The sequence below is a fragment of the Pagrus major genome, chromosome 5 (genome assembly GCF_040436345.1).
Source record: "Pagrus major chromosome 5, Pma_NU_1.0".
NCBI lineage: Eukaryota > Metazoa > Chordata > Actinopteri > Spariformes > Sparidae > Pagrus > Pagrus major.
In genome coordinates, this window is record NC_133219.1 from 7,822,042 (window position 1) to 7,848,524 (window position 26,483).

Below are 26,483 nucleotides of genomic sequence, written 5' to 3' on the forward strand. Positions count from 1 at the left end.
AAATGCACCCATAAAATTTCTTTTATTTTTTTTCTTCCCACAACAAAATGTCTACAAAAGCGATAAAATATAGAATTTAACAAAAATCACTTCAGACCTTCACATTGTATATACATCTCAAAGGAGGACTCAGTAAGGGCCCTGCATAGCTCTGAACTTCAACCCATTCTGATCCATCAAATGTGGCTGTTTGTGGCTCTCTTTGATGCAAATGAATGCACGCATGCACGCACACACTCTTTCATCATCATGTTAAAAAAAAAAACAACTACAGTAGAGCTCATGGATTTCTAGTCGAGTCAGAGTTCAGAGTCCAGCAGAGTCCCCGCTCACCAAATGAAAAAAGCATAAAATGTAAAAACTGTTTGTCAGTGTAATTAAATACACATTTTCCTTGGAGTTCCCCTTTTTTGATTGGTTTCTCAAGTAAACTCACACAGTAAAGCATCTACGCCCCACTCTGCCAATCCTCTCCTCACTAGCTATGGCACTTTGAAAACAACAACAAAAAAAAGTCTTGTTTTATTGTATTTTTTGTTTTGTTTTGTTAATCCTGTGTAAAAGAGGTTCTGTCACCCGACCACCTTTTAGGTTTCGGTTACAGGTTGCTACATTTTGTTTTATTTGCTCTTGCTGGGATGCAAAGACATTCTAAACAATAAATTAACAATTTTCAACACTACTCCAATTGCACGCACGTGTAATGCATCAAGAAAGTTTACAAAGCATTGGTAGAGCAAACATCTCATTCTCTCTGATTCTCTGTCTCACAAACACACACACTCGCACACAGATTTCTCAGGAAAAGGAGGAGGAGGTTTTGGGTGGAGTGTAATTGACTAAATGTAGGAAATGCATTTCAAACCAAGTGTATTAAAAAATGTATGCGCAATTTGTCTGAGCCATCACATAGAATGACGACTAGTTTTATTGTGCGCTCTGCGATGTCAGTCTGTGTTGATGGAGTGAAGTAAAGGCGCATGATGTGTTCAGCCCCTCACACTGAACAGGCTACTCCATAACATTCAGAATAGGTTACCCTCCCCATATCGTCCCCTCCCGCTGCAGGTTAAGGGTCTTTGATCCGGTTCAATAAGGCCAGTTCAGAAAAGGGCCGTTCACTGACTGGTTATACCAACTCACACATTCAAAGGTTGAGAGAAAAATAAGCCATTTCAAATCGAACAACAAATTTTAAAATTGGTTGTGTATAAATAAGAGCATTTTATTTAAAAATTATTTCAGCTTGTGAAAAAAAATTTGCTTTGAACTGACTGAAATGACGTGGAATTTGCCCTAAAACCCATCGCCCACCCCGCCAATAATAACCCCTCCCACGAAACTCACAATATCATGAGAAGAGAAAACACAAATAAGCCCCAAATGTTTCATTGCAATGAAACGTCATGCAAATAGAACAGAACAACAATAGGCTAATAGTAATAGAAGAATAGTAGTCATAATAAGAACAATAATAATAGTAAATAGTAATAAAATAAAAAATAATCTTACAATGCAAACATGACAGTAGTAAATGCCTCCAGTTCTTATTGCTACAGTATCTTACTTACAGTGTTGCGTTGCCACTCGTTCTTGCCAGCACATCCCCTCTCATAACCCCATCCCACCCCTCTGATTCACAGTCTAACAAGGGAAAATAAAAATATCACACACAAAAACTTCATATTCAGAGTTGGAATTCACTGTCCCAGGGGTGTTGTGATGGCGCTTGATTCACAACTTACTAGTGGACTTCTCTCACTGTCCCCAAAGCAGCAAAATAAGCAGTAAACATGAGTGCACAGTGGTGATGAGAGCACGCTGACGTACAGTATATATTTTTTTGTTTTTCTTCATGTGCTACGTAACAATGCCTGTCATCTAGTCTGGGCTCTGGAGAGATGCGGACAGTGAATTCATGCTCTGTACACACATACACACAGACACACACTTATCAAAGCCTTGTCTGGGCAGATTCCTTCGCCTGCATACGTTTGGCGACGTATGCCATTTTTTATCCTAAAAAGTTATTCTTTAATAATTAAATTTTTTGTAAATTTTGCAAAAATATTAAACCCTCTTTTAATGCAAAGTCAGAAAAAGAGCTGCTCCCTGAGAGATGCTGTGTAGTGCATCGAGCCTTAATGAGCAAGTGATTGTCTTAAGAGTCACTGGCCTCTGATCTGGGGTCGGGTCAGGGGTTGAAGGACGGACTTTATGAATGGATCACTGAAACATTGATGCTCGTTATTTTGTTTACCATGTGGAGTAAACATATGTAAGTGTGAAAATGGTAATGGTTCAAGTGTTTTTAATGTTAATGATTGCACAACTTGTCAGACTGTGTCCGTGCTTATAGCAAGTTGAACATTTGCAAACAACCCAACGCAGATCTGCACTTTTAGTTCCACAGAGCAAATATGTAATTTTGTAAGTATTTAGGTAACCAAGTACAATAAGCTGATTAATTTTGTGCTATTATTGTGTATCTGTTATCACGTATTTTGATAAAAAGGGAAGTTGCACTTGGATTTGTCATTGCTCAACATAGATCTCTTAACAAAAGTAATGCATACAGAGCATCAAGTTTCAAACTGTTCCTTCACTTGTCAGACAGTGATAGCTACCAAATACACATCTTACACAGTGGCCAAATGCTCAAACATTTATGTGGAAAAAGCAACAAAAATGATAAGTGCTATTCATTTATGGAATGACTAATGAAAAGCAAAAAAAGTGATTGTCTATCACAGCTTTCTGAGTGAACTGTCAATGTAATATTTTAGCTTTAAAAGATCACTGGTAGCTAACCATCTTTCAATAAGTCATATGTGTTAACCCGGATCATATTGTGTGACATTAAAAACACTGCAGAGTCTGCGGTGGGATGAGTACCATCCATAGAGATGATTGTTAGACATATTTAATATTCAAGAGTCAAATATAGTGCATTCTTGTTAAAACTGCTGCCCTGTTGAGCGAGAAGAGATGGAAAGGAGAGAAGTTAGATCAGAAAGGCAGTGTGAAAGTTATTGCTCTTTAGAGAAAATGGTCCTTCATATTCACAGCCTGGAATGATTGACATCCACTGACTGGATTGTGCAAATAGTGATGGGAGGGATGAGGGCGTACAGCGCTCATACAGGCTTTTGGAAATTGGCAAGTTATGAGTTAAATTCAAGTTTATCTTGATCTTTTTGGTGGAATTTTTATCCACTTCTTCATTGTGATTTCTGCCGAAATCTCATGTCAAGGCCCTAATACATAAGAAAATAAGGGGCAGGGTGAGAGGAATTCGGTAAGAGGTGGGGTTTATTTATAGGAGGTCCTAGTTTCTGATTGGTTGATTCTGGTTGATTGTTCGAAAGCAGTCCAGCGTTTGTTGGACATATTTATTGCAGCGAGAAAAAGATGATTGATAGGACGGCACATCTGCCTGATTCTTTTACTTGCAAAATAGAATATTTATGTATATATCTTCACCTTGAAAAGTAGTAGCCATTATTTTCTTTTTTTTTAAATCCTTCATATGCTCTCTTTACAATTCTATAAGTTCTCATCAGAAGGATGCAATACCTTCTTTACATATGAACAAAATCCAGACAAGGCTTCTATATATCAACAAAACCCGAATCGACTCCCGGTTTTACCCAATATTCTTTTACAAGTCTCAACTTTACAAATTCTGTACACAAGAAACTATCAAATAAAATAAAAACACATAGACAAGGTATAATCAGCCACATTGGACTGCTGTATATTTAAATTAGGACTAACTTATTTTAACAGAACAAGAAGTAATACTGGAATCCGCTCTGCACTAGAAGAATATCTACAATAGCTTCTCTAAAACCACAGTTCCCTCCCCTGTCCAGCTTCTTCAGCCTCACAATTTCTTCACGTGAAAAAAAAAAAATCAAACAAATGTAAAAGTTTTTTTTCCAAAGTTAAAACAAATTAACTTACCCATTTTTTTTTAAAAGATTGACAGCTTACAATTGTTCCTAGATGGTTTAAAGTCTGTACATTTCTGGTCAGTCAGTTCAATTCAGGAGACAGAAGGAAGCCCCATTTAGGTTGTGGCTTGGGGCGCGTTTTCATTTATATATACATTCTTCAGACTGTATCGGTGAACAGGATGGGATAAGTGCTGGACATTCCTAGTATTGTTGGCGGTATCTGTAAGTTTCTGGCAGATGACTCCTCACCCTCCAGCCTGAAATGAGACTGGGGGAGCTCGGGAATATGTGTTTGCCACGTTGATGACATGATCGACACAGCTGCTGTTGTCTCGTCAGACGTTGCTGTCTTCTTATTTTCTTGTTCCTCTTCTAATGCTGTTTGCTGTGTTGAGACCACAGGCAGTCACTTGGGCATGGTCATGGGCAGGGAGTTGGGGTCAGGGTTGAAGAGTTCTTTGTAGAGCGGAGGGAAGAGGACGTTGACTGTCTCCGGGTGGAGCTGCTGGAAGGCCTGGAGCTCCTCGGTATGGAGCGTGCACAGGGCGGACAACGTTGGAATTCGGCTGATCAGCTGTCAGACACAAGATGGAGATACAGTCAAGGACAAGTGGAAATCAGACTGGTAAACTACAAACAAAGATAAGATTAGATGTGAGTTTATTGTACAAGAGTCGAGCTGCCAGAGGAGCTGTTGTCTGTCCCCTCTTTTTGACCAAGGTGGTTCAGGCGCTGGTTTGGAGCATGTGCCTACTTTGGGACCAGTTCTTTGTGTTTTGACAACTAAAGAACAGGCCAGGAAAACCGGTTCTATAGCCGCACCAACACTTTGCTGGTCTAGAACAAAGACCTGCTTATGTCAGGGGCTGGGGGCTGGGTTATCAACCAACCACCAACTAAAATTGCTAATGACCTTTATTTTTTAAAAACAGATAGTATAGCATGTTTTGGCTTATCCACAGGAGAATAAACAAACGATTTTCACTATGGACACCAAATCGAAGCAACAGTGGTCCGATGACCAGTCGGACCACCGGATGCCACGTATTCAGTGACTGAATGATGTGACTCTATGGTGGCTACCCGTGGAAAAGCAAACCGACTCTCAAAGAATTTGCAGGTTGAACCAACTCCGAACCAGCACCAGCATTATCCCAGAACCTGACTCATCAGTTTCTTTAGCCTAACACAGTGCCTTGGGGCTACTGTACCTCGATATGACTTATCTAACTCTAAAGGCCTGTCTTACCTTAGCCAATGCGTCTTCGTCCATGTGGTTTTTCTGCATTATGTGCTGCAGAGCAAAGTAGATCTTCTCCTGGAGCTTCTGTACTTTCCGAGGCTCCATCAGCCACGGACGGTCTGAGTTAAAAAAGGAAGGAAGTGTTGATTTGATGGAGAGTTGTTCATAAAGTTGATACAGCTCAGAGGCCGCTCAATAAAACAGTAGAACTACAAGGACTTTATGACTTCGACTGTGATTATAGCAGTTTAATACTGACAAAAAACAGAGTGACTGTCTTGTTTTGCTTCCTGCTAAGTGCCTTGAGTCAGTGCAGGCACTGAGTTCACGCAGGTTACTTCCTGTATTCTAATAATATTAGGGAATGTGCACTGACCTGTGGAAATTAGTACAGCTGCTGAGAACAGAGCAATCTCCTCCTCCGTCAGCTGCAGTGAACACAGACTCTTGGCAAAGTCAAACACTGCGCTCACTAAGTCATCACAACCTAGGAGGGACACAGAGAAGAGGACAGAGAAGGGCAGACAAAAGAGAGAGGTTTTCAGTACACTAATAAATAACTCACAGGTACAGTTTCGATTGGCTTTTTCCCTCATCCATGCCTAGAAAAAATGCAAAGTTTGTAATGTCTTACCTAGAGCTTTGAACATCTGCATGCCTCCGTACTTCCCTTCAAAGAGTACAGTGTTGTTGAGAGGGTTGAACGCCCTGCACATTCGCACCAAGACTACCTCCAAACAACCTGGAACAACAACGGAGACAGATTTTGATGAGTTTGATGCTGATTTACTGAGATAGGGTTTTTTCGTTCCTGAGCTACATCATCTGACCGGTAACAAGACAAAGATATATCCCTGACACGTCATGATCAGTCCTGTCAACTCACCTGACTTGAGCAGGAGGATCTGGTCATTCTGGCACAGTTCCATGAACCCTGAGATGCGCTTGGCAAACTCCACCACGTACTGGATAGCATGGGTGATCTGGATGGCACACTGCTGCCACAGCACGTCCCGGGGCTAGAACCAAACACACCAAGCGTTTAGGATTGTATGTTTTGTACTTGCATAGTTGTATTCATGACAGTTAATGTAACTCTTGTCGTCCTTCCTGACTGACATTGTTGTGTTTCATCTCCATGTTAAGGGAGAGGAAAAGACAAGCTGAATTGAATTTGCATCTCCACTAATGAAAAAGCTATTTTCTCATTCTGTCCCATCATTTGTCAGTCTACAAGTCTTGATGAAAAACCATTTCAAAGCACATGAATGCATTGGGCACAGAGGTATAAGTGACAATGAAACACCTTCAAAGCTCTAGTATGGCAGGAGTAGCTGAAAATTAAAGTCACAATAATGATAATAACATAAAGCCTTACCTTGGTCTGGTACATCTTGACCTCTTCATAGGAGTGTGTCTGCCAGGCTAGCTGCTGCAGCTCGTCTGTTGTGTACTGACATGTCTCCAAGTGGGACTTGATGATATTCTGAGCAATACGGTCTGGAAGAGATGATCGTTTGTTTATTCATTTATTCCTTTCGGTGCAGTATGGCTGTTCATTTATAGTTTGATTAAGTGGTATATGGCATGTGTATGAGCAGTAGCAGAAAAATTGAAATAGTCAGGGAAAGCAAGTCGAAATTTGACTTAAAGGTAGGGAAGGCGATTCTTGAGAGAGATAGTTTTTTGCAGAGTCTCATTCTAAGATCATCAAATACAGACATCTCGAATCGCCTGCCCTGCCTTTAAGTACAGTACTTATGTCAGTTGTTCTTGGTTCGATTCCATCACTGGTTATTTCATTTTTACTGCAAATGTATATCGTTACTATATATCGGTTATTGGTGCCTTTGATTACTTATAATAGATAGTGGTATTGGCCCTGAAATTGTACCGTATCTCCTATGCTGCTTAAATGTTTAAAGTCTAGAGGAAGAGACTTAAAGCTTTTTTTTTACTTCTACCCACTTACTGCTTAATTTAACATTTTCTTGTATTCGTGTTAAATCCATCATTTTATCCTCATCTTAACTTGTGCTAACAGAGCTGTATGTACAGTAATATGACAGGTTGTCAGATAGCTGTGTAAGCCTGTCTGATCTCCTGTTCTGCTCTCAGATTAGCTCTCTGACTCACGGTTCCTACCAGGACTGCTTTGTGGGTAATTTTCCCATGTGGATAATTCATGTAGATTTTAAAACCATTCTGCTGTGCCTGTGTTACAAAACAGAACAAAATATATCATGCAGTCCTTACCCAGCTCTCCCATGCTGACATTATTGGGTCCCAGCTGACTGTCCTGGTAGCCTCCATAGCTGAACAAGTTGGGCACTGGCGTCAGGTCGTACACCGGCTCCTGCTTAATGTGCTTCATACCCGACATGTCCAAACCTGACTGGTCTGGCGACGGCTGGGTGGAGTCCATGCCATAGTATCCTCCTGGGACTCCGCCTCCATTTCCGTGGCCGCCCTTTGGCAGCTCAATGACGTGACCATTGGCGTAGGTGCCCCCAATCTCATGGTTAAGGGTGGACAGTCCGTTGGTTAAGCTGGATGAGTAAACACGCGCCAGAGCTTCTGCTTCACCTGTCTGCTGCTGCCGCTGCTCCTGAAGTCGTGCCTGGTGCTTCTGGACCTCGGCATACAGGCTGTCACGTTGCTTCTTGGACATGCGGCCGAACTTTACCGCTGTACAGGGAGACAGAACAAGAGACAGACACAAAATGACTACTTAAAACTATCATAACTTTTCAGCTTCTTCAGGTAATATAAATCAGTAAGAAGCAAACAGTGTGGAAGCTCATTTTGTAGAACTGTTGACCAAGCTTGTTAACATAGTGTTTAAACTCATACACCACATATATAATAATTAAGTGATGGTCATTCCTGTGTAGACATAGATCTTACCATCTCTGGACATTCCTAGGGCGAGACATTTCTGCAGGCGGCAGTGTTGGCAGCGGTTGCGGTTTGTTCTGTCGATGAGGCAGTTCCTCTGGCGGGGGCAGGAGTAGGATGCATTGTTCTGCTGACTCCGTCTGAAGAAACCCTGGTTACATGTCAACACAAAAGAGCGTGAATACAGACTTACAGGAACCCGAAAAGCACAGATTGGGTGCAATAAAACAAAGTATAATGTCTCACCTTACATCCCTCACACGTAATGACTCCATAGTGGATACCTGATGATTTGTCTCCGCAGATCTTGCATGGTATAACTTCAATTTGGGCTGCAAAAAAAGAGGATAGAAAAGACGTGCGTTAGAGACATAGACTTTTATTTCCCTCCTTATTCAGTCACTTCACAGATTTTTAGACCTCAGTCGGTGGTCTGATTTGAGGTTGACCTGCCTGGCTGTAGGACCTGATGTGTGAACACTATGAACTTCAACTTCACAAGGGCACAGTGACATCTGGACATTGTGTATGTCCTTGAAGGAGTTTTTCTAAAACTGGGACATGAGGAGGACTGCGTATGCGCAGACACACATAAAGATACTTGACGGGATAGCATTAATTGCATGCGTGTGTGGGTTCTTCATGTAATGCTTGTAGGAGAGACCCCTGCAGGTTAGAAAGGTTGCCCATAATGAGAAAACTGATTACATCACTGAAGGACCACTCTTCAACTCTCTCTCTCTCATCACTTCTCTCTCTCTCTCACACACACACACTCACACACAACATTTTAGTAATGCTTTCAGTATTAAGCTTTTTCTTAATCTACAATTCTACTAATTCAACTACTTTTCATTCACGTCAAATATTTACTCACTGTGTATTGGCAGCTCCATGTACAGTCACAACCAAAAGGCACAGAAAGTTTTTCAATCTATCACTCAGAAACACCTGTTACCGGTGACTCTGAACGTATCATCCATAATATATGGAAAGAGAAAGTCGCAGCTCTCCTTAAGAGATATGAGATGGATGTAGAGGTAGGCAGGTATGTCTGCTGAGATGGCACACCCTCTATAAAGAGATTAGACAGCCTATCTAATCCTAAATTATTTCCCGACGAGTTGGTTACCTCCTCTGCTGAGCACTGGCTTAGCCACAGCTGAAATAGCCATTCGCATGTAATCTCCTCCTATATTCCTACCTGTGGGACAAATTCTGCAAGTTTTAGGAGGAGCTCTGACACATTCATAGTCAACAAGTAGAAAATAAACTACAAGTTGTTCAGTTTTATATTCCATGTTTGCATTAATTATGCATAATTTGTCCTCCTTAGGAACAAAACAAAATTTACACTATCTTCCTAGAGTTCACGGATGTGTATGGACACTGAAGTGCATATATGTAGGAGTTGTATCTTGTTATTTTTGTGTGCATTTGATGAAGTGTAAATGTTCTGGTTTGACGGTATGAATGTGTATACTAAATGTGTGGAGGAATGAGTGTGCAGTATATATAATTGGATAATCCCATATGAGGATCAATGCAGACAGTTCTGTCTGTCTAAGCGACTGAGCAGGAACAGTCAGTGCTGTCTATACACTATCTGCACCTCAGGGATTTGACCGCTTCACAATCAAAAGTTTCTCTAAATTCCTGCTTCAATACACATGTGGATACTCACAACTGGTCTGCCCTAATTTGTCCTAATTTGCCCATGCACTCATTTGTTATTTCTCTCATTCATTCATACACCTGCCTATCTGCCCCCTAGTGGCATTTAGGATGCATTAAGATGTCTACAGACTGAGCACGGCCCTTACTGGATTTCTTTGGCTGATGCCGATACCGATATTAACCAGAGTAAAAATTCCAATCTCAATATATTTACCGATATTATTATAACAATAACAATTAACAATAAACTTTATTATCCAAAATGACATTAGGGCACTGAAACAGCAAACGTCACTAGGAATTGTATAATTATAAGCTACCCCAAGCATTTCTTATCATATCGGCACATATCGGACAACATATGTCAATACCGATATATCTGTGATTGGAAAATATGAGCCGATAATATTGATATATCCATTGGGCTCTACTAAAAACTGACCTCCAGTCTGCTGTGACCAGAGGTGGAAGTCAAAGTAAAAGTAGCAAAACCACAGTGTTGAAATATTCTGTTAGAGTCATGGATTTAGTATAAGCATCAAAATTTAAGTGCCAAAAGTAAAAGTACTCTTAATGCAGAATGGCATGTTGCGGAGTGTTGCGATATACTAGTACCAACTTGATATTAAATAATGAAATATTGATATTGTTTTTTATAATAAATTTGTGATATGATTTTTCTCCTGCCATATTTATCTACTCTGACCTAATACGATTCTTTATTTCATGTCTAAAATTGAATTTTGAATTTTTAAAGACCTTCAAAAAATGTTTTTTTTCATCTGAGTCCTTATGTCCCCACCACTTTTTTTAACACCAATGGATGGATATTGTGACAGCCTTATTTCAGAAAAATATATATATTATATTACTGGTTATTGATCCATCATCACTCTGATGTTGAAGCTGGTAAAGGTTGTTTATCTACTTATGTAGTTTATCTGTTGGGTAGCTTGTGAATTTCCCCTCAGGTGTAAATAAAGTTTTGTCCTAATCTTTAATATTAAATCATAATTTATCTGTTAATTATATTTTGTATTATTAAACTAAAGTTGTCAAATAAATGTGTAGTGGAGTTGCAGATACTCAAGACTGTACATCAGTGCAGTACTTGAGTATCTCAAACGCAGTAAACGTACTCTAGTTATCTTTATAGTTGTCATTCAAGCTGGGACCTTCAGCCCTTTATTTCTCTCTTGTGAAATTATAATTTGTATTGTAGTAGCTCAACAGTAGATCATTGTATCCGTCTGCAGTAAATGACCTATGGACAGCGTGACAGGCTGTTTGATTGTGTGCTTAAGGTGGCATAGCTCATGCTGTGCGTTCTGGTGCAGCTCAAGATGTGACCCATTTCCACCAATTCCTGGCCAAATGGCTCTAAACTGGGTCAGAGCAGAGCACCGGACTGGGACGATACACAGACCACACATAAACAGAGTTGTCGATGAACGCGGTCACTATTTATAGGCTGTAAAACAGGTCAGTTGTGCCCGTGATGGCCGTTATCAACAGAGCACAAGTGAGCAGTAAACAGGAGACAGGACAACAGTGCATTGGTGGTGCTTCTCACAATCCTCTCTTTCTTTGCGGTTGCTTTGCATACTTTAAGTCAAACTCTTTGATTAGATTGTTAATCATGAAACAAGTGAATCTCTTTAGGCAAGCTGAATGTGTTTAGCCCACACCTGCTGCTGCTGCTGTGATGTGGATATACATACTTATTATTTTAGTCAATTTTTAGAAAAGGCTCTTTACATTTTTCCACCTTAGAGGAGTGTGTGTTTACGCTCTCTATCCACTGATTACATTAAATCTTCACTGTATTTCCTTTTTGCCCCATGGGAGATTGTACTCCTCTTTGTATCACATAATTATGCCCAAAGGAGCATGGGCGTGTGGGCATGTGCATTGTTTCAGCGTGTGTTTCAGAGCTGTTTTGAGTGAGCGCTTCACTTCTAAAGAAGACACAGTGAAAGATAAAGTACGTGTACATGTCTACGTGTTGACAAAGTGTTTGTGAATATGTGTGTGTGTGGGGGCGTGTGCATTGTTGAGTGTGTGTTGTGTTCATTGCCAGCGGGGACTGTCAGGTAGGATATAGGGAGACGGTCATGACAGCATTGCTGTTGCCAGGGTGACCACCCACTCGCTGCACTCGTCTGGCTGTCACAGCGATGATGTGCTAAGCTGTCACACTCTTAAAGGAAGTGATGTCATCAGTGCATGGAGCCAAGTCGGTGTATCATCACTGCTCGTCCTCATCAGCAGCGGAGCCTTTTTGAATTGTTTACCAAAGGACTCCCACTCCCACATCCAGTCGACAATACACGCCTGCTGCCTTGTTAGCTGCAGTGGTGGATTACAGCAGAATTAAGACTTGTTATCTGTTGGGTTTTTAGAAGAGGCTGTCTTGCTATTGTTTTCAGAGTTAGGGTGTATGATAATGCATTATGGGTGTTTGATTTCATGTTTTTTTACATTACAGAAGTTTTATCTTTAAAGCTGCAGTGGAAGTGAATCTTTAAAATAAAGTAGAACTGCAGAGAAGTCAATCTAATACACCTCATTTGACAGGCCATTTCCAAACCTTAGTGGGGGAAAAAGGCGGCTCATTTCAGTTTTTTGGAGATTATTTTACTCTTAGCTAAGGAGTGGGAGGGCCTTCTCTTCAACCTGAGCTGACCCACACCGAGCTGAGTGACTGACAGCGTCCTCGGCCAGCGGGAGCGCAAGTGTTATCCTGAGGTTATTATGTAAGAGCGGGACTGCAGCGCTGGCGATTCCTCAGCTAAGAGGAGGATCAGACCTGCACAATCTCTTGAGGGGGAAAAAGAAACAGAGGGAACTAAGTAAGAGATGAATTTCGCTAAGATAGTGAGAGTTGCCACACGTGCGTGTGTGTGTAGCAGCAGCCATGAGGGCTGTATTGCGCTGGCACGTGTGTTATGATAATTGATTTTTAATGAGGTGAGGATCTCCTGTGTATTTCCTGGGCTGGCCCTCTCTCTAAATAGAGTCCTAATTATCTACATTGCGCTGCAGAAAAAAAAAAGGAGCAGCCTAGCACCAATATCTTAACAATGCTTCATCTAAGTAGAGTGCATGTACACACACAATGACATGATTGTTTTAAAAGGCATCTCTCTTCATCTATACGGACAATGTAACAGCAAATCGAGGCCACTAGGTGCTGCTGTACATGTTTTGTTTCTGTGTGTTTGTGTGTGTTTCAAGTGGGGCAGACTGGACATGCATGTTTCATCCATTCAGCCTGCAGGGTGGGTCCACAATAGAAACATACCCTCAGCAACACACACGCAGTATCATGCAGTAACATAAGACAGCATTTTACACAAGAGGTTGGTGCTTATGGAACAGTTGAAATCTTTCTAGCATAACTTTTGCCACTTCAGAAATGCAAACACAACTCCTGCTTTAGTCCCAGGGGTTGATTTGTTGGGGGTGAATGTGGGTGGTATCTCCACTTCATTAAAAATATGCATAGCTTCTCGCCAGTTAACTAGATATCTTCTGGGAAAATGAAGGAGATCAGCACTTTACCCCCCACCACTCCTTGTTAAAAAACTCCGGCGCTGGCCTTAGATGTCTACATACTGTGAATTATGCTATCACTGTTCACCATCCATTCCACTTCAGTCTGTTTGACTTTTTCATTTGAGTGTTCCTCCTCGCTGTAAGTGGCTGTGTGACTGGGAAATCATTTCAGTTTCTGTATTTCATGATCTATTTCCATCTCTCAGCGTAACTCTGTCTTCCTCGTCTCGTAGAGCTTAGAGAGGAACAAGCTTCTTTTTTTTTTTTCTTCCTCCTGCGGATGATGAAAAACACGAAGAAAACTTTTGGTGGCGTGATCGCTGAGTGGATTAACACACACAGCTGGGAATAGCGTATAGCAGTGCTGCTTGGGTTATCTCCCCTGTGTCTCCTGTCATGTTTTCATATCATACTGTCCCATTAAAATCAATGAAACACAGCCACTGCATATGGTTTCAAACGGACTTGTGCTATGTGCTGTCATACTTTTCTCTCTTTCCTGTCTGTTTTTACTTTCTGAAGCGTCTAAAGAATATATTGAAGACTGGTCGACTATCTGCTCTCCTTAAAAAAAATAAATAAAAGAAAGTGCATTTTATTCACTTTGATTTGTCTCTCATACTGTATGTCCATTTTACTTCTCTTTGTGACTCCGACACTAGTGAACACTATTACTACTATACTATAAATGCCATTGTTTGGGAGCCTTGGTGATCTTTGGGTTTAAGGTGCTGACCATTTCACTGCAAAGTTCCCAGTTTGAGTCCAGTAATTCTTCATCTCTTTCTCCCCTGTCTATCCCTACTCTCTGTTTTCCAATAAAGGCATTAAATCCCCCCAATATGTATATATATTCAAACAGAAAAATAAATCCCACTGTCATCACTACAGCTAACAACCATGCGTCACAAAATTTTCAGTGTTACAATAAATTAGTTTTAGTCCAGAAATCTTGCTTTCTTGCTCTCTTCTCACTTCTCTCTGGCCTGATCTAAAGAGAAAAAACAAATGCTTCCAAAAAAGTGTGATATTTAATATTTGTTAGAGTCATTCTGCTGTCCTCTGCTACTCGCCAAAAAAAGGAAGTCGTACCATTGTTGTTATGTTAGCCTGTCATGTAGCCTTGTTTATTTATATTTTGATAAAATCATAAATTGTATGCCCTCAGTGTTGTCTGGGACAAATTTAATGAGCATGTTCTCTTAATTTCAGCAACATTTATAATGTTAAGCATGCAACTTGGTTGCAATTAGGCCCCTGAGGCAAATTGTTATTTTGGATTTTGGGCTATAAAAATAAAATTTGACTTTGAACATTTGCCTTTATTCTATGTTTTTAGATTGGAAACACCAGCAAAACTGCAATGATAGTTAATAAATCGTTGAGTTTATTATCAGATTATTAATTAGCAACTATTTAAGCAAAACTGGCAATCACCCTCTGGTTCCAGCTTTGATTTATTGTCCATGGTCTTTGAGATTTTTGGAGCAATCTCTGGCACAATAATTTCCTTTCATGATTAATAAAGTTCTGTCTTATCTTGTTTGGACTGTGGATCAGACAAAATATGACAACTCAAGGTCATTTTGGACTACTGGATGACCACTGGTCCATATTTTCTGACATTTTATTTTAGTCTATTGAAATAATGAGGAAACTTGAGGGGAAGAAAAGTGAAAACTGGTTGTTCTTTGTGATATAATGTAGAAAAACATTGTGTCCGGTGCTCTTGCAAAACAGGAAAATAAAAAAACAGGAACAATCCAGGCAATCTGATTATCAGAAAATGTATCAAATGAGGAAATAAATATAACAAAGCCTTTTTATTATTATAGTGGCTGAATCATTAAAAGGCCAGTCATTAAAAAACCCAACTTGTTTCGACCACTAGATCTTCAGGGTGAAGATCTGAAAATCTTTCTCACGTGCCTTAATTGAGAAAATAACTGACAGATTAATTGATGATGAACGTAATCATAAATTGCAGCTCTGAACTCCATGTTGGCGATGATCATCCCTGACTCCAACATCCAGACCTGATCTGATGCATCAACAAAACGCTGTCATGAAGCATCCTCGTTAACATAGGACGACACAGTCCTGTACCGGTTCTGTCTTTGTTCGTACAGTCTGCTGCTCTGTGCGTTATAATAATAATCATAATGCCATGCAGCGGGCCCATCTCCCCTCCCCCACCCCCATCCCTCGCCGCCAAGCATGTCTTTGTCCACTCTGTGATATAGACAGTCACACTGTTGCTGCATGAGCATACATGTTCCTACCCCCAACCTCCGTGTTTCCCATCAGTCCATCGTCATCGACCCCCCTCCCGTACTTTGCCAACACACACACACACACTTACAAACAGTCAGAAAAACAGTCTCTCTCGCCCTCCCCCCATGCTGTATGTCAGAGGGCATGAGCTTGTCCAGCTTGCCATGCGGCCCCAAAGCACTCTGGGTAATTGCTCAGATAGCAGGTCTGGGATCAGCTGCGGTTTGCTCATAGAATATTGTGCCGCGGCGTGATTGGACGCCACGGAGAGGGAACAGAAGGGGGCCACTGGCTGTCATCCAGTGCATCGATTCACATGCACAGGCACACACACACACACACACACTCGCAGAGACACGTTCAGACAGACAGAGGCACATTCAGACATGCTCGAATGCATACATTACTGCAAACTGCCTTTGAAAAAGCAGACTTTACAGTATGATTTCTATGCTTGCCCGCTTTCACCCTCCACACACACACACACACACACCCTCCCACCCAGTGCAGCATGTGTCCTCAGATGGATAAGTAGAGATGGAGGCGTGGGAAAAAATCCACAGGGTAAACCCAACTCCTGCTTGAACACATATACACACACACACAAACAGTCTGCCCATCTGCCCTCTCTGATCTGCCTCTCATGATCACTGTACACACACACACACACACACACACACACACACAAACACACACAGGCATACGCTCACACTCCAACCCCCTGTGTGACCTGTAGGACCCTGACGACCTCTGACCTTTCCTTAAGGACTGAGCGAGTGCATCAGAGTGGAAGGAACGAGTCCAAGTGTGAGAGGTCTGCATCTGGTCATTACCGTCTTGAAATCAGCCATGAGAATGCACACACACTGAGGCGAACACACACATATATAAAAACACACACGCACACAGTCTTATATATTTTATTTCCTCCCTCACATTAGCAGACATGCATGCGTGCACACCGAGCTGCTAAAACACACAGCGGTGTCATGGTGTTCGTCGTTTCGTAATGTGAGGAGAATCAAAGCAGAGAAGAATATGTTGACACACACGTACAGTGACTGAGATCCTGTTGTTTCATTCCTGAGGTGAGAAAATAACGTTTTGTTGGCTTCGGCCAAGTCCTCAACCTCCCTTAACCTCACGCTCCTCCTCCTATGGTGTTTCTCTTGAGCCTAATTGTAGATGACAGTGTGTGTGTGTGTGTGTGTCTTTGAGGGGGAAGGGAGAGGAAAGGTGGCTATCCCAGTGTAGAGAGAGAAAGAAATAGAAAGAGAAGGACATCCATGGAGAGACAGACCGAAAATTGCAGCTTTCAGTTCTTACATAAGATGGAGAGAAATTAGCCCCGAGTTTTGTTAGAGTCCTTTAGAGTGGCCAGTGTGGTCAGTCAGATAAAACAGGAACATCAACATGAGCGAGGGTGAATGTGCTTTAATGAAGAGAGCAGCACTTAGTCTGGATAGCTGTGGAATTAAATCACTGAGAGACGAATGGAAACTGTCTGTGTTCGTTTCAAACTCTACCAAAAGTATTTCCCTTCAGATTTGATTGGTTGCTATTGAAATTGTTTATGAGACTGTTTACATACAGAATACACATGTGCACTAGTGTGGCTGAAAGTAATGAAGTACATTTACTCATTTACTGTACTTAAGTACAAGTTTGAAGAATTTACTTCAAAAGTACAACATTAGAGAGGAAACCCTTAGTACATTTATCCGACAGCTACAGTTACTTGTAGTTACTAGTTGCTTAGCAGGTAAACATTAGCCTGACAGATATAGCAGTTGGCCGATATTATTCACCAATACTGGCCTCTGACAGATCGGTATCGGCATTTATGTTGCCCTATATGAGCCGAGATGAAAACTTTTGTTTTTACAGAACTCAATACAGAAAAAGATGCTTAGCGTAATTTATAATTATTAAAACTTGATGGCATTTTAGACAATACAGTTTATTGTTAAACTGTAAAATATCCTGCCTCTGTTACATATTCTTCTTCTTCACAAGTGTTTAATAACCACATTTGAGGGGTTGCCATGTGTATATCAGCCGATATATCGATATCGGAAATTTTTAACTCGCTATTATCAATATCGATATTGGCCCCAAAAAACGCGTTTCAGTCAGGCTGTAATGAAGTATGTTTGCTCAAGTACCATAATATGTACAATATTGAAGTATTTTCTTGAGATTTTCATATTGTGCTACCTAATGTGCTATCATTTCAGACTGAAATGTACTTTCTACCTCACTACAGCTGCAGTTACTGTTAGTTACAAGGTAGTTTGCAGATAAACATTTTACCAACCAAACATGATAAAAAAATATGTATTTACCCAACAGTATATAAAGCAGTTACGATTTGCTCCACCATAACCTACTAAAAGATTAAAACACTGTTTACATGTGAATGCATCAATACAAATCTGGGAACTTTTTTCAGCCGATGGTCCTGCCAGACGAATCCCAAAGCATCGGTATTTGCACCTTGTCGATTCCACTAATTCTTCTAAATGAAATGTTATGGCGATACACCCAATGTTTACTTGTAATGGAGTTTTTTCACTCTGTGGTATTACTCCTAATTAATTAAAGATCCTTGCCCCACTCGTTGTGGGTTTCTCTTCCCTCCGAGTGAAGCAGGCTGTCTGCTTGAACATGTGAATGAGTTCTTAAAAGGGTTTGAATGTATGTGTGTGTTTGAACGAGTGTGTGAGCATGCATGTGTGTGAGTGTATGTGTGTGTGTCCTCTCTCAGGGATGGCCGCTAATAGCTCGCCTCAGGCAACAATTTAACTCAGCCTAACAAGGTTCTCCCCAAAGTGGCCCCAGGGGCATCTCTCACAGAGGCAAATTGATCACAAAGACTATCACACGGCTCAGCTCGGCTCGGCTCGGCCCGGGCTGCTCTGCTCTTCACCTGCTCTCTCTCTCTCTCACTCCCTCTCTCCCTCTCCCTCTCTCTCTAGTGGGATGATTTAACAGAATGCGTTATGAACATTAAATCTGTGTTGAGAGAGCAAAAGCAGCAGCAGCATCGGTTTCATAATTGCAGACTCTTTGTGAATGACAGAAGACCTCACATCACCAGCTTAGGATACACACATTCAAACACACACACACACACACAGGTTATGAGAGGTAACTCAGGATTTGGCCAGAGAGAGCGAGAGCGATGTAGAGAGAAAGAAAGATAGACCTAATAAGAGTCTCTTCAATGAGATTACGAGCACTAAAACAGGCTAATCTTTGTCATTAAGAAAGATGCCGCAGTACACTAAGTCATATTATAGGCTTATTGTTGCTAGTGGGTGCTAGTGTGCACCTGCCAGCACTGAACACCTTCACAGAGTATGGGCATTCAGTTACATGGTGTTAGATTTCAAACGGCTAATGTGGATATACATGATCTTTTTCACATCTTCATTGTAACCTCGGGGTGACAAACGCTGATTTTTCTTGCAAAAGCAGACACAGTAACAACAATGCACTTCTGTTAAATCATGCATTTTGTTCCTACTTCTTTTTTCTAACTTAAAAAATGCATTTATAAATTTAATGACATTAATAAGCCCTGTTTTAGGCTTCATGGCAATGCGTTTTTCAGCCCTAAGACATACAATTAACCCATAAAGGAGCATTTCATCTATATGTGTGTGTATAAAGCAGAGGTAGGATTGTTAAAGTGACACAAACCTGCAGTAAATGGACTAATCTGCTCTCAGTGTTAGCTAAAGTCTAAAGGGAGGTGTGCAAGTGTGGACTTTGGACGCTACTATTACAGCTTCTGGCGTTATTCATTGCTCATGGCAGCGACAGGCAGAGTGTGCATGTGTTACTAAGGACAGGATAGTTTGAATCTGTGTTTCTGTGAGTGTGTGTGTGTCTGTGTGCATGCACGTAAACACCATCTACTGTTTTATCCACCTTCTACTCTCTCCTCCCTTACACATAGGGACACATAGACACACAGACTTGCACAAAGACACACACACACACACATGCACGGCTGCACTGTTACATAACTCTTGAGTCAAACTCTTGCTCTCTCTTTCCTTATCTCATTCATTTACTCATTCACTTTTTGCCTTCTCTCTTTCTCCTGCATTTGAGTACTCTCTTTAAATTTAAAATTTGCTATCTATTCGCTTTATAAACTTTAAAACTACATCCTGGTACAATTTCCCTGCTTCTGTTATGGTTAGTTTTCTTTACAAAGCCTAATCTCATTACTTGTCCAAAATGTTATTTAATTCAATGGTAGATCTCCTACATGATTGAAACCAGAGTTTTGAAGTGCAGGTGAACATGCTCTCTGACTTTGGACTATCAAACATTGCACTCAGTATCTCTACAACCACAAAACGAGGCTGATTATGAGACAGCAAAACTCAATTTCTGCTCAGATGGTCTCGATATGCGCGTATATCTCCCACCCAATTATATCCATGGTCTCTCTGTTCATACATCACTCGGTTTCTGCATTTAACAAGCGCAGTCACCCTCTTCCCCCGGTTTTTACTTCAATGTAAATCGAAGGAAAATGTGAATATTGAATGTCATTGTGGCTCCATTGAGACATGCCGGCTTCATGGATGAGTAAAACTGACAAAACAGAAGGAGCTGTCAGAGGACTCTATGACTTCAAGGCAGATTTAGAGTTTAGGAGTGGTTCAGGCTGAAATCCCTCCCGGCTAAGATAAAGTGGAGACACAAACCGAAGCGTGCCGTGTAGCCCACGCTTTGTGTGTATAAAGATTAAAAAAAGGAGAGAGAGGACGAGAGGGAGAATCGACTGAGGAGAAAAACTGTTCGCCTAGACTCCCCCAGACAGCCGCGGAGGGATAAAACCAACATGGAGTGCACGCTGAGCACATGCTAAACAAACACGGGCTATGATAGAGGCTCAGTGGGACCACAGAACTGCCATCCAGGCCACACACACAGCGTGGTGGGATGTTTTTAGTAGATGGCCTGAAAAAAAGGTCAGGCAGGCACGCTGGGTGAGGAGTGTGTATCTGGAGACAGGTTAAGTGAGTCCTGAATGTAAGCTTGTGTGTGTGTGTTGCAACAGCACTCTGGCGGTACCTCAGTCAGTCAGTAGGGCTGTGTTGAGGGATTAACAGCGTGGCCTGCATGGGCTTGGGGTAATCTCTCCTCTCTTCTTACATAACACCGGGCCATTAGTCAGCACAAACACACAATAAACAACACAATCAACAACACGGAGCTCGACAGCAGACCACACAGACCTCGACTGCACTGCAAACCACAGATTCATTCGGGCCAGGTGCCCGCTATTGTGCACAATAAGTGATTTCATGGCAACAATGGAAAAGCGTGATTTGGTGACAAAACCTGTGCGCTGACCTGCTGTTTCCTCCTGGTTTCCAAACAGCTCCTTTATCAACCAGTAGGAATTATGTCAGTCCATATTTTGGTGTAATGGTTCATTGTTGGGGCTCTTATCCAACTTTTCATACAGACTCCCTGTTATAGATTTGAATCATCTTTTGGTACAAAATGTTACACTTATTATGTTTTTCTCCTTGATATCTTAACCAGCATGTAATTCACACTTATGCGCACTATATAAACATTTGGCAAAAACACTATAATGCATTTTTAAGCATTTGTAAGCACATTTGGAAGTGTTCAATAATATACAGCATTTGTCAACAATTTTATTCTAATTTGAAGACATATTCTGTGTAATTATAACCGTGTTTCACTATGCTGTCATTCATTAACTCATTATAGTTGATAACAAATGCATTAATAAATACTTAAATCTGCTTACAATTACATTATTGTTGCTTATGAATGCTAAATAAGAGTGCTTAAGTTAAGTGTTACTCATATTTTCCAATGTCATACATATTATAACAAATAATAGAAAGACATACTAAAAGTAAATGAAAAAATGAATGTTAAAGACCCTGTTTATGGCTCTAATAACATTAAAGTTATCATATGGAGCATAGATGTATCTAAACAGACTGCGTCTGTTGGCTTCGACTAAAAATTGATCCCGGGATGCTTTAGAATCGGACAAATCGATGCTCACACAAGCCTCCAAAGCAAAGCAGCATGGGACTAATTCTATTGGCATGAGGCCGTCAAGCGTAGTGTTGCAGCTGTTTGTGAGTGAATGTGTGTGTTTTCAGTCTTTTCTGTGATTGTACCAGAGCACATCTTCTAAATGACGCAGGAATTAGAGGAGCCACTAACGTGTTTTTGTGGATTGATCCGATCCTGTATTCTTCTTTTGACACACCTTACAGCTCTTACACACTCTCCCAGTTCCTGTCATCCTATCTTTTCCCATGGTGAAGGAGCCTGGGAGATTGTGATTGACACATATCGCTAACAGAGGAGATCAAATGGCGCTGCCAGCCCCTCCTCCCCCTGTTGCTCCCTCCATCGCTGAACTCTTTGACCTGTCTGACCCGGGTGCATCTCTGTGGTGTTAAAACTCTTACAGCTAAGCAGTGATACAAAGTGTACGCAGACACAGGCTTTACTATTGACAAGCAGAATATGCCTGTTTATGTTTTTATGGTTTTGTATGTTTATGGTTAATATTCATGTTCCCAACTAGGTTGTTTCTGGCAGAAATCTGATTATAACAGACTGAAAGATTTGTTATGTTGATGATGGCTGACTGGATTAACTTTTCGGGCTAAATGTTTTTTTTATCTTACATTTAAATACAATTATTATAATTAATATCAATCTACACACACCATTCACAGCACAGCATCACCATGTTTCAATTAAAAATACAGAAATAATTATCCTGCTTACAACATCCCATACAAAAAAACACCACAAAGCTCCATTTTGTGAGATTGAAAAAAAGGCCCTGATGATATTATTCGGTCTGTTATTTCTCCGGCCACGCGATGGAGTGACATCATCTTCAGTCAGAGCTTCAGGAGTTGTGGCTATTGTTAAATGATAATTACCACGGCTCATGAGGGGCCTCTATTTTTTATAACCTTGTGGTTGTGAGCACATTTCTGTGTAAGGGCAGTCGAGACACACACACACACACACACACACACACACACACACACACACACACACACACACTCACACACAGGTTGAGAGTGGGGGCCGCGCAGCCCATACTGATTTAATTCTATCTGACAAAACCCTTTGGGGCGTGCAGAGGGAGAGAGGAAGATGGAGAGAGAGAGAGGGAGGAAGAGAGAGAGACATGGGAGAAAGAGGGGTGAGAGAGACGCTTCAGGGGCCTCTTCTGCCGACCACGGCTATAAAGTGAAAGCAGGAGCTTTCGGTATGCCCCCCAAAGCCTTGCATGCACGAGAGTGGTCGCGAGGCCCATTAAAATGTGGATAAAATACAAGGTGCATGACAGAGGAGTTTGCCATGGGATAAGAGAGAGAGAAGAGAGAGGAGAGGAGAGGAGAGGAGAGGGAGAGAGAGGTGGGGGGTGTTTGGCCTTCTCATGTTTTTTCCTGCCCGAGGTTTGATGGCCTGAAGCTGAGGAAGCTTTACATGACATTAAAAGACAAAAACAGGAAGCAGATAGATAGATAGATAGATAGATAGATAGATAGATAGATAGATAGATAGATAGATGTTTGAACATTTATTTCAGGTAAAAACTGGATTAAAATTACTTCAACACATGAAATAATCCCTATTATTGTTGGTTAAAATGTTAACCCTTTACCATGACAAGAATCTGTTAGATAATAATAATGGCCAGTCATTTACCCTCTGATATTATTACTACAAAACTCTACATCTGATTACAATATAGCCATGGTCCACTGTCACAACTGTGTGTTTTATTTTTAGCTGTATTTTACTTTGACAGGATTATTTTTTTCTGCACATTTTTGCAACAAACTTTCACCTTTTATGTTAAGTTTTTACTTTGTACATGTGGGTCGAAATTCTCCAACTATCCACCTATTTCTCTCTCTCTCTCTCTCTCTCTCTCTCTCTCTCTCTCTCTCTCTCTCTCTCTCCCTTCTCCAGCCTGATGTCGGGAAACATTCACACATCCTGGAGAAGAAGCTTAACTGTTTCAAATGTCAAATCGCAACGTGAAGATTAATAATTAGAGTTCAGGATCATCCAGGGGAGCGAGTGTCGCAACTTTGCGTCAGCCACAATTTCACAACATTAAGAAAAGTCAATAAAAACAAAGCCAGAGACATTAACCTGATGGTGAAATATTAAATGATTCGTGTTTGATTCACCACGACTGGAAAAAAAACTGCAAATAGGCGAAGTGATGGACGAACGAAAATACGCATTTTCTGATTTTAAGGGAATTTAAAGAGAACTGCAAGTGAGAGTGGAAAGAGATGTATTAACCTGCGTGTGTGTGTGTGTGTGTGTGTGTGTGTGTGTGTGCATGCGCGCAGGGCATGCAGGGCAACATTGACGTTGAATTTCAACATCATCCCCGGCCGGCGCGCTGCAGAGCGGTACGGAAATGGGTTAGTGGAGCGCGTAAAAAGTATCCAAGCAACATTCAATAAAGTTTATCAGCAGAACATAACGAAATGTACTAAAAGTTCTCTTTCCGTCCATCATCTGATCTGACCTGGTGTCAGTTCGTGGCGTGGAGTGAGAGGAGCTCAAAACGATTAAAGCTTTAATCAGACTTCATGCGCCACTTTTTAATTTCAAATCACAGACTCCAGCGGCTTTGCGCATGAATTTGCAAAAACTGTGGGCCTGTTCCACACACACAAACACACACTCTGACTCAAAACACACACACACACACACACACACACACACACACACACACACACACACACACACACACACACACACACACAAATAAAGTTTTATGCATTTATAATGTAAGGTGGCTGAGAAATCCAACCGCGCACCCTCCGCCCGGCTGTGAAAAAGTGTCCAAAACAGCTTCGCAGCTAAAAACTCCCGGAATAAACTTTCAAAGCCAAATGTGGGATAAAGCCTGTCGTGTTGTGTGTGTGTGTGTGCATGTGTGTTTAGCGGGATGAAGCTTGGGGAAAGTGCGGAGCAGTGGGATGGTCTTACCTCGCATGGTGTTGGCGTTGCTGGAGCTGATGCTGAGGCTCGCTTCCCAAAGCAGCAGTCATGAAGAAACAAACATAAACACTTAAATAAAAGGGGGCTTTGAGGGGGGATGCGGGGGGAAAGATCCTCGGTTAAAAATAACAACAACAACGAAAAGAGTGCAGATGATCTGCGTCGACGTCCACTGGGTGCCCTGAGTGGAGGCGGCTCTGCGTTAAAAGCATCCCAGACCGGGGCGCATGAAGGCGGGCTGAGGTCGGACGGTGCGTCGGTCGGTGCGCTCTGGTCGTGTGGTCGCTTTTCTCATGACATCTGCGCTCTCACCTCTATGGGAGGGTTTCACTGTTTTCTGCGGGCTGAGGGAGGGAAGAGCGTATAGGAGAGGCTTTACCCGGCGGCCCCGATTGGACTGGAGCACTTTCCGCTCCTCCCACTCTCTCCTGCTCAGCCTCCAGCACACACACACACACACACACACACACACACACACACACACACGCACACACACAGCCTGAGCGCACTCTGCCGCTACAGTAGCTACACAGACGCAGCAAAGTTTTAATGTCACCTTCCACAATTATTCAGCTTCATGCAGTCGAGGCTATTTTCATGCAAAGTCCATCTTTAATCCTGAAATCTCACATTCTGCCTGGTAGGAAGAGATTATTTATTCCTCTTGATGCCATTCCAGGTTTATTTGTTTTAAATTTGCACACAGAAACATGTGGCAGCATTGAAGCCGCAACAATTGATCAATTAATCCATTTTATTTATTTTTATTTAACCCTTATTTAACCAGGAAGTCCCTTGAGATTAAAATATATTTTTAGGTGAAGACCTGGCCAAGATAGCACACCACTACAGAGGTACAGAAATCAGTTCAGTTGTCAACTGTTATATCAATCACTGATCGCCCTTCTGAGTCATTTTTAAGAAAAAAAGGTCAAAATTCTCTCATTCCAACTTCATAAATGTTAATATTTTCAGGTTTCTTTCCTCCTCTGTCACAGTAAACTGAATATCTATATATCATTTTCAGACAACTAATTGATTATTTGAGAAAATAATCGACAGATTAATCAACAATGGAAATAATTGTTAGCTGCAACCCTTGGCTGAAAAACACAAGCGATCAGTAGACTTAACACTGTTTGTTAATTTACAATAAATAGAAGTCTAATAGTTTCAAAGTGAAAATGAGCTTTAAAAACTATCATATACTTGATTTAATGACTTAAAGTCACTCTTTTAATGTACAAAAGGCGACTGCATGGTTTGAATATCAGCTGATTAGTGACAAAACAAATGATAAACAACTGATAAAAGAGCTAAGTCACAGACAATGGTATAGTCTGATTGTGCAGGTTTAAAGTATTAGTAGTCAGTAGTAGTATAGTGAACTATTGAGTAGCACATTCTCTAAAATATTGATATAATAGTAGGTCTTACAAATGTCATTCATTTGGTTCACTATAAACACAGAACTTAGGACCACACACATATGTAAGTTCTTGCTGGGAATAAATTAAAGGGGCACTATGTAATGTTGGAGAAGAAATCCAAACTGATAATTTCAATATTTACACTATTAATGAGGTAATAATACAAACTCAGAAATATTTATTTTTTCCATAAGTGAATAAACAAGCTGTTCTTAGAGAAAATAAGGTCCCCAGAACACTGTCTGAGGCTAGAAAGGTGGCAGGGTCCGCCACATATAAACAAAGTAAAACAGTATGAAATTGTGTTGTCCTTTATGGTCACTTTGTTTATTCAGTTTATTCTGTCATGAGAAGTAAGATTCTTTGTTT

General features: G+C 41.1%; 1 protein-coding gene across 1 annotated transcript; it reads right to left on the minus strand.

The window, feature by feature from the left end:
- Positions 1–3: 3 nt before the first annotated feature.
- On the minus strand, positions 4–24,965 carry rorb (RAR-related orphan receptor B). The gene is made up of 10 exons (XM_073465419.1): positions 24,673–24,965; positions 8,347–8,432; positions 8,110–8,251; positions 7,459–7,890; positions 6,581–6,702; positions 6,089–6,221; positions 5,837–5,944; positions 5,579–5,689; positions 5,209–5,321; positions 4–4,533 (listed from the first exon to the last, which is right to left on the minus strand). The coding sequence occupies exons 1-10, from the start codon at positions 24,677–24,679 to the stop codon at positions 4,366–4,368; spliced, it is 1,422 nt and encodes a 473-aa protein (XP_073321520.1). The 5' UTR covers positions 24,680–24,965; the 3' UTR covers positions 4–4,365.
- Positions 24,966–26,483: the final 1,518 nt, after the last annotated feature.

Coding starts and splice junctions, on each gene's coding strand:
- rorb (XM_073465419.1), bottom strand. Junction 7,891..8,109: donor CCTAGGAATGTCCAGAGATG/GTAAGATCTATG, acceptor CTCCCTGTACAG/CGGTAAAGTTCGGCCGCATG. Junction 5,690..5,836: donor GCAGATGTTCAAAGCTCTAG/GTAAGACATTAC, acceptor TGTCCCTCCTAG/GTTGTGATGACTTAGTGAGC.